Source organism: Vulpes lagopus, chromosome 5 (genome assembly GCF_018345385.1).
Source record: "Vulpes lagopus strain Blue_001 chromosome 5, ASM1834538v1, whole genome shotgun sequence".
Lineage (NCBI taxonomy): Eukaryota > Metazoa > Chordata > Mammalia > Carnivora > Canidae > Vulpes > Vulpes lagopus.
Genome location: NC_054828.1, coordinates 6,026,872 through 6,039,351, shown reverse-complemented (window position 1 = coordinate 6,039,351; position 12,480 = coordinate 6,026,872). Strand labels below are relative to the sequence as shown.

Here is a 12,480-nt window from a genome sequence, read left to right as displayed (position 1 = left end):
ACATTTTCTATTTCTGTCTGTTCACATTTTCTATTTCTTCCTGCTTCAGTTTTGGTAATTTATAGGTTTCTGGGAATTTATCCATTTCTTCCAAGTTATCCAATTTGTTCGCATATAAGTTTTCATAATATTCTTATAACTGTTTGTATTCTGTGGCATGTGTTATTTCTCATCTCTCATTTGTGATTCCAATTACTTGGATCCTTTCTCTTTTTTTCTTGGTAAGTCCGGCTAAAGGTTTATCAATTTTATTATCTTTTCAAAGAACGAGTTCTGGTTTCAATGATTTATTCCATTGTGTTTTTTTAGTTTCTATTTCATTTATTTCTGCTCCAATCTTTATTATTTCCTTTCTTTTGCTGGTTTGGGTTTTGTATGTTGTCCTTATTCTAGCTCCTTTAGATGTAAAGTTAGGTTGTTTATATGAGATTTTTCTTGCTTGAGGGAGGCATGTAGTGCTATAAACCTCCCTCTTAGAACTGCTTTGGCTATATCTCAGAGTTTTTGAACCATTGTGTTTTCATTTTGTTTCCAGGTACTTTTTTATTTTTCTTTTATTTCCTGGTTGACCCATTCATTGTGTAGTGGCATTTTATTTAATCCCCATGTTTTGTGGTCTTTTCAGATTTTTTATTTATTTTTATTTTTATTTTTTTTAAAGATTTATTTATTTATTTATGATAGACAGAGAGAGAGAGAGAGAGAGAGAGAGAGGCAGAGACACAGGAGGAGAGAGAAGCAGGCTCCATGCCGGAAGCCCGACGTGGGACTCGATCCCGGGACTCCAGGATCGCGCCCTGGGCCAAAGGCAGGCACTAAACCACTGAGCCACCCAGGGATCCCCCTTTTCAGATTTTTAAAAATGATTTTATTTATTTATTCATGAGAAACACACACACACAGAGAAAGAGGCAGAGACACAGGCAGAGGGAGAAGCAGGCTCCATACAGGGAGCACGACGTGGGACTCAATCCTGGGTCTCCAGGATCACACCCTGGGCTGAAGGTGGTGCTAAACCACTGAGCCACCTGGGCTGCCCCTCAGATATTTTTCTTGTGGTTGATTTCTAGTTTCATAGTATTGTGGTCAGAAAAGGTGCATGGTATGATTTCGATCTTTTAGAATTTGTTGAGGCTTGGGATCCCTGGGTGGCGCAGTGGTTTGGCGCCTGCCTTTGGCCCAGGGCGCGATCCTGGAGACCCGGGATCGAATCCCACGTCGGGCTCCCGGTGCATGGAGCCTGCTTCTCCCTCTGCCTGTGTCTCTGCCTCTCTCTCTCTGTGTGACTATCATAAATAAATAAAAATTAAAAAAAAAGAATTTGTTGAGGCTTGTTCTGTGAGCCAGTATATGATCTATCCTGTGACATCTCTTGAATGTTTTAAGAAGATTTTATTTATTTATTCATGAGAAACACAAAGAGAGAGACAGGGAGAGAGAGTGAGGCAGAGACACAGGCAGAGAGAGAAGCAGGCTCCCTGCAGGTAGCCCAAAGTGGGACTTGATCCCAGGACCCCAGAATCACAACCTGAGCCAAAGGTAGATGCTCAGGACACCTGAGTGGCTCAGCAGTTGGGCGCCTGCCTTCGGCTCAGGTTGTGATCCCAGGATCTGGGATCGAGCCTCGCATCGGGCTCCCTGCAAGGAGCCTGCTTCTCCCTCTGCCTGTCTCTGCCTCTCTCTCTCATGAATAAATATATAAATCTTTAAAAAAAAAAAAAAAAGGTGGATGTTCAATCACTGAGCCATCCAGGTGCCCTACCCCTTGATTTTTAAATGTTGATAAATCAATCCATGAGGAGGAGGATAATAGTGATGATTACAAAAACACTGGGAGGATAAACCAAATGTGTTTGCAGGCTGAATAAGGACTGCAGGCTGCCCGCCTGAAATCTCCACAACAGGGTGACAGTATCCATCTGGAACCTGCACAAAATGTGACATCTGGACGTGCAGCTTTCTGTACTTGCTTTGTTACTTAATCATCATAGTGACCCTTCGAGATAGGAATTACTGACCCATGTTGTAGTTAGGGGAACGAGGCTTGGAGGGTTTGCGGAACTGGTCCCAAACCATCAACTCATGAGTGGTGGTGCCAGAACTTGAGCCTAAATCTTCAACCTCCAAGCCCAGCTTCCTCTTCTGGTTTTCCGTGTTTTTGCCAACATTTATCCCAACGCTGTACCAACATCTATCCCAACGCTTTAACTCTCACTGCATGCTATGGAGGAAGGATGTGAGGCTCTGGGAGGTCACGTGGTCAGTGTGGGACGGAGCCGGTTGGAACCAAGGTCTGACTTCTTTAGAGCTAGAGTTTTGTCTTGAAAAGGAAAAAGCCCAAACAAAAACAAGTCTGTCGAGAAGGTTCTGCCCTTAGCTAAAAGCAGAGGAGCAACAGAGAAAGCCTTTTCTCGGTTGCCATATGTGTGAGTTAGAGCCGTATGAAGTTGCAATCTGTGCTTGGAGGTGGGGGTGGGGATAGTCCTACCCAGTTCTTTATATCAATCAGCGCTGAAAGAATCTGTTGTAAAAATAAAAATAAACCCACCCAGACTCTGCCATTTGTCGGGAGACATTGGGTGTACCTGCCATTGTCTAGAACAAGGGTAATTATGAACAGGTAGTTCTGCATAGGTAAGAGTGCTATGACCAGAAGGGGAGCTCAGACACAATCCAGGGAGTGAAGATGGCTGGCTCTGGCCTCCACTGGCCCACCCCAATGCATTTCTTTCTGAAAGTGAGCAGGATTGGATGTTCATGACATTTTGGGTGCTCGGTGCTAGGTACTCTGCTGGATGCTCAACAGCCATGATCTCATTCAATCCTCACAAACAGGGACTATGAATTCCATTTTACAGGTGAGAAAACAGGCATAGAGGTGAAGTGACTGAACAAAGGGCACACAGCTGGTACTGGCAGGGCCAGGACCTAAGCCCAGAACTGGCAGTTCCTGAGGCCTGTCATCTGGGATCCTGGGAACTACTGCCTGTTGTCTCATGGGGATGGATATCTGCTCTGCCTTCACAAACTAATCAGTTACTGAAGTGAACTCTTGCTGTCTTCTAAAAAAGTGACAACTGGTAAAACTCCAGGCTTATGCCCTGGGAGGATTAAAGGAGATAACGCTTGGACGATACTTCACTTGGTGTCTGGCACAATAACTGTCCTACAGCACAGCCTAATCAAATGTCCTGGCCACCTCTGCAGTCTCCTGCCCCTCCTGCCACCGTCCTGAGCCCAGGCCCTGGGAGCCCCCTGCAGCTCTGTGCACAGGCTGTGTTCTCGTCCCGGCCAGGGGTTCTGCAACCTCTGCAGAACCTGCTCAGTGCTACCTCCTCTCTGAAGCCCCTCAAGGAGCCACCCCACTTTCAGCCCCACCCTCACCCGGTGCAGGGGTGGCTCTTCACAGGCCCCTCGGGGCTCCCACAGCCGGCTGCCCAGACTTCCATTTCAGCACTTATTTTGGGTGTAATTATATGTTCACAGGTCTGTTTCCCATAACAAGCCTGTCTGAGATCCAACATGCACTAAACAAAAACAGGCAGGGAAACCTAAAGCTAATATGCCACTGGGAGGAAAAGTTCCAGGGTGCCTGGGACACTGCACTTCCCGTGCCATGCACCCATAGGCCAGCTGGCACAAGGGAAGGTCTGCCAAGCTCTTTCACAGATGTACTGCACCAAAAGCCAGACAAACAACCCGATGACCCTCTGACCCAGTAGGTCCACTTCTGGGAAGAACTGTTACAGGAAACAATTAGGAAAATAAGAAAAAATACACTTATGCCCAGAATCACTTCTGGGTTCTGACAGTAGAAACAGAATAAGCAAACAATCTAAATGACCAGCCACAAAAGGGAGGCTGAGTGACCCAGAGTAACAGTAATGCTTGTTTATTGATTATTTGCACCTGTTAAATGCCAGTCACTTCGCTCCACCCTGTCATTTTGTCCTCGAACACAACCTGGGGAAGTAGGCAGCACAATTATCCCTGCAAGGAAGCAGGCTCAGAGGTGCTGACAGTAGTGAAGGCCACTAGTAGGGGGAGCTCTGTGCCAGGCACCCCTCTCAGCAGGACACTGACTCAGTACTGCTCACAAGAGGCCATGACCAAGCTGCTCATCATAACCCCCCTTTACCAATGGGAGACTGAGACCCAGATACATTAATAACACATCCACAGCCACACTCCTGCTGAGTTTGTGGTCTTATCTCCTTGGCTCTAGCTCCCTGTGTCACTCAGCAGCCAGCCGCAGAGGGCCTAGGGATCAGGCACATCTGCTTTGAGACCCTGTGCTCTGTGCCATGAGACGGACCTCCTGCTGCAGACTGCAAACCAGCTCTGTTATGAATTATGACCCTCCAAAGATGCTGAAGTCCTAAAGATCAGTCTCTCTGAACTTAATAGCCTCTGTTGGGGATGGGGTCTTTGCAGAGGAGGTCAGATAAAATCTGACCATGTCCTTAGAGAAGGGGGAGATTTGGACATAGGGATAGATGTGCACAGAGCAAAGGCAATGCAAAAGCATAAGGAGAGCATGATCTACAAGCATAGACTGCCTGAAGCTACCAGAAGCCAGGCAAGAGGCCTGACGCAGATTCTCCCTGGAAGCCCTCCGAAGGAACCAACTCTGCTGACAGCCTGACTTCAGACATCTGGCCTCCAGCCTGTGAGAGAACAAATTTCTGTTGTTTAGGCCACTCAGTTTGTCACATCTTTATTGCAGCTCCAGCTCATTAGTTACTTATCACATTATGAGACAGCTGGCAAAATGGTGATAACAGGGGGTGGGGGGGGGGGTGTCACTGGAGGTCATGTGATGGGAAAGGGACCACTGATTGCCACTATAGGGAATGACACTGGGCTGCAGGGAGGGCAGCCTCGAGGAGACACACCAGCATGACAATGCTGCCTTCCAATTTCTCTCCCTCTTCTCCTGCATTTTCCCAATTTGACTCAGCAAGCTTGCATTACTCTTCTAAATTTCATCCAACTGGCTTAAATCTACGTATTTGCACCATGAGAATCTGGAGGTATGGTGGGGGCGGGGATCCCTGTGATGGGCTGCACTGTGTTCCCCAGATCCGTATGTTGAAGCCCTAACCCCTAGGACCTCAGAACGTGATTATCTGGAAACAGGATAAGGTCTTTAAAGTGGTGACTGGGTTACAAATAGGTTGTCAGGATGGGCCCCACTCTAGTAAGACCGGTGTCCTTATAAGAAGAGATTAGGACGCATACAGAGGCAGAGAGAAAGAGCAAGAAACCAGTTGCATGTACACAGAGATAGAGGACCACGTGAACACACAGCAAGAAGGTGGCCATCTGCGAGCCAAGGAGAGAGGCCTCAAAAAAAAGAAATCTACCAACATCCTGACCTCTACTTCTAGCCCCCAGAACCCCCAGAACCAGAAGAAAAGAAGTTCCTGTTGTTTAAGCTGACCAGCCCGTGCTATTTTGTTCTGGCGGCCCCAGGAAAGGAATACAAGGAACCAGAGGAGGGCGAGCCTCCCCCCAGCCCCCAGCGCTGTAGGCTGGGGCTGAGGAACAGGCAGGACATGCCTTAGTGGGCAGGGTGTGGCGCCGCCGTGTCACTCACCCAGGCAGTTGTGTCCATCGTGGGCCAACATGAAGCCGTCAAAACAGGTGCACCGGTAGTTCCCTGGGATGTTGATGCACTCATGCACGCAGCCCCCATTGTAGTAGTCGTTCTCACATTCGTCGATGTCTGCAAAACAAGGGCCGGGAGAGGGGTCAGAGGAAGGGCCTCGGAGTGCCCCCTACCCCCACCCCACTGAAGCCACCAGGGCATGACTGGTTCTGGGATGACTCAACAGGTATTCTCGAAAGTCCTCACTGGGGGCTGGGGACCCAAAGACCACAGAGATGAAGATCCTGGCCCTGCAATAAAGACCGGCCGCTTCCTTACAGGGCAGTGCAGGGTGCATTCCCATGGTGAAGCAGGCAAGATTCACACCCAGCTCTCCCTCCTTCAAGAGCCTCTTGACAATAGCAGCACACGGGGACCCCCCACCCCGCCCCGCACTGGCTCTCTTCAGCCTCCCAGAGATGGAGAGCTCATTGCTTGTGAAGTGGGGAGTAATGAATAATATGAATTGTGGGGCAGCCCCGGGGGGCTCAGCGGTTTAGTGCTGCCTTTGGCCCAGGGCCTGATCCTGGAGACCCAGGATGGAGTCCCACGTCAGGCCCCCTGCAGGGAGCCTGCTTCTCCCTCTACCTGTATCTCTCTCTCTCTGTGTGTCTTTCATGATTAAATAAATTAAATCTTAAAAAAAATAATAAAGCGAATTCGGCACACCACCCAAAAAAAAAAAGTAACCTCTGCAATGAGCGCCAAGTCCATACACTCCACGCAGTTTCCTTCCACAGCAGCGCCCAAAGCCTGAATTTCTACTGCTTCAGATTCCTCGTTATAACAAAGGCCTCTGTCTCATAAACAATGACCAACAGCCTTTGTAAAGGTCACCCTTTCTGCTGTTTTAAGTTTTGTTTTGTTTTTTTTTCCAACATTCTCCATCGGGGGTCGCAGGGCTATGGGTTCTGGAGTTCCCGAGAGATCTGAGAGACCTCGGAGCGTCCCCGGAAGGCGCCTAGTTAACACCCAGCGAGCAGCTTGTCCACGCAGGCCCCGCGGGCCACGCCGTCCGTCCGTCATTCCCTCTTCACGCCCCACGGGAACTCCGGGAGGTGCGCACCATCATCCTGCTGCCGACTTCACAAGTGCGCCGAAGGAAGCGGGGAACCGGGGGCGCGCCAGGCCCCAGCCCACGGTCACGCACCCAAGGACGTGGAGCGAGCGGGCTTCGAACCAGCAGGCCCGGATTGGGGGCTCCGGGGGCTCCAGGGCCGCCGCCATGTCCGGGAGCAGCGAGCAGCAAGCGCCAGGGCCCGGCGGGACCCACCAGCATCGCCTGGAGGGTTCGGTAACCTCCTCCCTGCACTTGCTCCCTCCATCCGCACCGGCTCCAACCTCCACGGACAACCCAAGGACGCGGGAAGGGGCAGCAACCGGAAGTGCCCACACAGCGGAACCGGAAGTACTCTACTCAGGGGGAACAGGAAGTGTCTGCGCTAAGCACAACCGGAAGTGCCTCGCAGGATGAATGGGTCCCTCCCTTCCCGCGTGTAGAAGGCTAGGCCGGGCGAGGCGAAGGGACTGAGGGCCAGCCTGGCGACTCCCCGAAAGGCACGAGGGGCTGGCCCACAGAGCGATGCCCAGCTCCGCGCGCTCTCCATGCTAGTGCGCAGGGGACGAAGGCCACGGGGCCAGTTGGAGTTCGCAGGTGGGAATGCCCATCGGAAGACTCGCTTGCTCAGGAGGTAGTGAGCTCCCCAACTCCGGAGGTGACCAAGCGCTGCCTGGACATCTGCCCGCCAGGGACGCTTGCAGCAGCAGAGGGGATAACTGCGGTGGAAATAGCAGCACGAAGATGCCGGAAAACAGAGCCCGGGCAGCGCCGTCCACTGCGTGTGCCCACCCATCCAGCCTAGGCCCGAATCGCCAAAGGTGCGAGACACAGAAGCTTCCACCTAACCTGCCTGCCGTGGCCACCAGCCTCAGTCGGGACGCCGGCTCGGTCCCGCCGAGTCACTTCAATTGTCCTTAATCATGATACTTCATACACTTAGACGTTGAAGGAGGATATACGATTTTACGTTTGGAGGGGTACAGCGGTTTCTAAAGACTGAGATATTGATTACTTCTCATTCTCTGCAGCCCTGACCTTTTTGCGGAAGCCCCAGGGAACTCAATCTGACCACCTTTCTCCCGGAATCTCCCAGACACTCCAGAGGCAACATGGCCCTACTTTCATCCGTTAACCTGCCCTTCCCTAGGGTTCCTTGCCCCTGTGAATATTGTTATCCTGATCCCTCCCCAAAGACATTGAATCCACTACCAAAGCATGGTTTTTTCTACGCGCTTAACACGGTGACAGCCTGCCCATTGGTCCACCGTTCCACCAGCTACTCAGCGTGGGCCTCATCTCTCATCTGATCTGAGCCAGCAGCCCCAGACCGTTCCCTTCCTCCGTTCCTTCGTATGAACAGGTGGATCAGGAGAAGATGGCCTGGACCCCAGTACTGGGGGTGGAGCCTGGTCAGTCTAACCCAAACAGCATATGTAGCAGCAGCTCTTGTTTCCGGGGCCGGCATATGACTTAGGCTGGATCAGTGAGATTGAGGGGACGCACTTTTACTCCATGCTTGGGTAAAAGAATTCTCTCTCTCTCTCTCTCAACTTGTATCTTAGAAGGAATTATGCAAATACAGGAACACCAGCTCATTTAATTTTCACAGCAACCCTCTGGGGTGGGCATTTTAACTTCATTTTATGGTTCAGCAAACTAAAGTGCAGAGAGGAGAGGTAATTGCTCAATGTCACATAGTAAACGGCAGGGCAAGGATCAGAACAGAGGTTTTTTAGTCTGAAAAACCTGTGTCCTTTCTAATAAGTTAGAATGCCCATGACATGCCAGGCATTGGCAAATTACTCCATACACATTATTACACCCTTGGCACGTCTACACTGTGGCTGAGAAAGTATTATCTAATCATCCAAACACTCATTTATCCATTCATCCTTCCATTTGTCTGTTCATGCTAAAATCTATTCATCTAAATATCCAGTCAGCTAATCATCCTTCTAGTCATCCAATCACCTATTATTCACCCATCCATTTATCCAGGCAAATATCTACCCATGTATCCAAATATGCATATATCCATCTAAATATTCAGCTAGGCCCCCATCCTTTTATTCATTTAAACATTGAAACATCCATCCATCCTATATCCATTCACTCATCCACCATCCACATGTCTACCCACCACTGATACACTCACCCATCTATAGACACACACACACACCACATACCTGTACCCACTCATCCATCTATCCAGCCATTCACTCATCCATCCATTTATATATATATTCATCCACCCATCAACTTCTTCAAACATGATCCCCCTTTATGTATTATAAAATACATACAATAAGATTTAAAAAAAGATGTTAGGAAGAAGAAAAAGAAATGAGGGTTGAAGGATAAGAGAAAGCTGGTGAAAGTATACAAATAAATTTGGTAATTCCAGTACGATTTCAAAAAAGCCAGCCACAAATATGGCTCCTAGATTTCCAGAAACCAAAGCAAAGAAGGAAACACAGAGTCACCACATCCATAAAATGCAATTAAACCAGCTCTTTCAATGGTGGTAAGGTCTAATAAAAATGTCTCTTCCCTGGTTAGGGTAATCACATGCCCCGATTTGCTTGGCATAGTTCCAGTTTATGCTGTTGTCTGGGTGTAATTATTGACAACACACTTTTCACTCTCAAAATAATAAACTACTTGGTCACCATACCCATAGGGCATTATAAAGAGATTGCTGAATAACCAATAAAATAACTCTAGCCTTTTCCTTCCCATGATACCCTATAGTGTTGGCCACAGTAGATGCCAGAAGGCAGAAGCGTGCAGGAATGTTCACTGCTCATACCTTTTCCCTTACTTTATCTCCAAGGGATTCCCCCAAATCGAAGCATCTCTTAGAACCATCAGTTTCCCCTCCAATCCCCAGGCCCAAAGTGCTATCACATGCTTCCCCGAGGCCAGCCTGCAGCATCTGTTCACAGCTAAGCCCCCTCCCCTGATTTCTGTGTCTGTGTGTTGAGTTTTTGTTGTTTTTTAATCATGTGAGCTTCCTGCTTTAATAACAAGAGAAATAAATGCACAAACAAATCAACTAAAAAAAAAAAATGTCAGCCAAAGCAAGTGGATTTGTTTCTGGGAAAAAAAAAAAATCCATGAACCATCACTCCTGGAGGAGGCCCCACAGGCCACCAAGACGTCTGGCAGGCTCGGGCCACTTTTTAAGGACTGTTAAGGCTAGAGAGAGAATGAGGAGCAGGCGAATGGGGTAGGGAGAGGGTGGTGATGGAATGGAGGGGGACAGAGCCAAGCTCTCTGGATGTTTATTCTTAAAGGACTATTGTGGGTTGAACTGTGTCATTCCCAAAGATGTATTGGTGCCCTGACCCCCAGTATCTGTGAATGTGACCTGATTTGGAAATAGGATCTTTGCAGATGTAAGCAAATTAAGATGAGGTCATCCTGGATTAGGATGGGCCATAATCTAACGACTGGTGTCCATATAAGAAGAGGGAAATTTGGATACACACAGAGAGGATATTAGGACAGAGAGGAGAACACCGTGGAGAAACACACAGAGACACAGAAGGAAGATGGCCATGTGATGACCAATGCAAAGATTGGAGGAAGGGAGCTGCATAAGAGCCAGGGGGTAGTGCTACCCCCATTTTACTGATGTGGAGACCGAGGCACAGTGTGGCTGAGCACCCAGTTTCCCAGCCCCTAGCCTGTGCCTGTGTTCCAAGGCAGATTCCATATCTTGTTGGAGCCATATCCTTTGGGTGCATGAGATGAACAACTTGTTACAAGTGCTTCACGTTCCAGAAAGTTATTAAGGAGAAGTGTGGGAAGGAGATGTCACGTGCCTCATTTTTATTTCTAAGGTGTATACACCTATCTCAGAGGCTGAGGGATGGTTACAGGGAAGGTTTGTAGGAGGGAAAACCATGGGGAGAACAAAAGACCTGATCGGAGTGCTGGGGATAAGTCCGATAGCTCACCCTAGTCCTCCCTGCTCCTTCTACAGCTAGGATTTTTTTTTTTTTTTTTTTTTTTTTTTAGTTTTTGGTTATGAAAACTCAGTTCTCAACAGAAAACAGTTTCCAACATCTCACAGAACAGAGCAAAGCAGCACAGGAGCTGCTTATTATGGGATTTTAAAAAGCACACACTGTTTCATTTTTCCTATATTAAAGGCAGCCATGCACACGCGATCCCACAGCTATGGTTCTGTGCCAACAGGAGTGGTTTGGAACTCGAATGGGATGAGTTTAGTTTTATTTTTTTTTTCAATTAATTCAAAATCGATTCTCATTGCACCATAAAATATATATTTATTCTGCAATGCTTAGGTTTCTAAAAGATTGCATTGCAATGTGTTGGGGCACCTTCTCATTTTATTTTCATGTTTTTTCAGGGCATTTTCCTGAAAATCACGATGGACTGGAGAGGTTCTCAAAATGAGGGTTTTTAAAGTCCCCCCCCCCCTCCGCTTTCAGAGATCATTACTGAAAAACGCCTTCTTGTTTCCCCTTGAAATTGGCATTTTTCTTGACATTCCTTGCAGACCGTGGAGACCAAACGCTCTAACAAAGACCCCTCCCCTGGCTGGGCACTAGCACGTCTTTTCCTTTGTCTGGGGGCTTTAGGAAAAACTGTGCACTCCTCAGATCAGGCAACCGTTCTGGGAGAGATGTATGGCTTAGGAAGTTGGGTCCTTATTGGTGAATAAATCTTAATCCGGTTTGTTGGCTAATTACGCTCAAGGGAAGGTAGTTTTGCAGGGCCGCCTAGCAGGAAGGATTAAGCCTCCTGTCTCCGGTGGCACAGGGTTAAGCTCCGAGTTTGTAATGATTGAGTAATGAGACCCGGCTCTCTGTGGACCCCTGGCATCCATTGATCAGGTTTCCCTTCTGAGGAGACAATGCTAGAAGTAGGCCCAGCAGTTAATTATGGGAAAGGTCAAAGGTCACACAAAACCAACACAAATCTATATACTTTTTCATTCCTAACTGCACACAATGACCGTGGCTCAGCCAGAGGGTGGGAAGGCCCTCCCCACTGCCCAGCTCGTGATCCAAAGTGACCATGGGGTTCGAGCTGCTTGCTGACCTCCCCCAGCAGCTGCCGCAGTGTCAGGACACCACACTTTCGCTCATGCTGTTCCCTAGCCTGGGGCTCCTTCATCTTTACAGACACCTATATATGTCTGCAGGCTGAGCCCCAGCATCATCTCCCACCTGAAACCTCTGCTGATCCCCTGGCAGACATGACTCCTCCTCCTCCAGCGGACCCCAGAGCCCCAGGAATGGATAGCAACCATCACTCATGTTTGCTATGTGTCTGTCCTTTGGAGCTGTGCGTCCCATGGGACAAGGGCTGCATTCTGTTCAGTGTAAGCTTCGGAAGTGGCAGAGTATGCTCCGCAAAAGCTCGGTGACAAGCAGCAAACAGATGCATAATCATCATAGGCACAGCCTCCATCGACTGACCCCTGACAACGTGTAGGTGGTATGCAGGCCCCTCATGTATGACACCCTGAGAAGTATGTACCAACATCTTTATTTTGTGGCAGGGGAAGCCAAGACTCAGAGAAGTTATCTCCCCTGCCCGAGATCACACAGCTAATACAAGTGGAACCAGAAAGGGAGCCAGGTCACCTGGCTTCAAAGTTAATGCTGTCTTTGTCACAAAGGACCACATATTGTAAGATTCCATTTGTATGAAGTCTCCAGAAAAGCCAAATCTATTGAGACAAAAAGAGATTAGTGGCTTTCTGGGGCTAGGGGCCTGGGCAGTGACAGCTAAG

The 12,480-nt window shown here is 48.7% G+C and overlaps 1 protein-coding gene across 2 annotated transcripts in view; it reads right to left on the bottom strand.

Moving 5' to 3' along the window:
- SCUBE1 (signal peptide, CUB domain and EGF like domain containing 1) overlaps window positions 1-12,480 on the bottom strand; it is a 141,048-nt gene that overhangs the window by 113,387 nt on the left and 15,181 nt on the right. For both annotated transcript variants that reach the window (XM_041757484.1, XM_041757485.1), the window contains exon 3: window positions 5,600-5,728. In XM_041757484.1, the coding sequence (XP_041613418.1) occupies window positions 5,600-5,728 (129 nt within the window). The remainder of the gene's footprint in view (window positions 1-5,599; window positions 5,729-12,480) is intronic.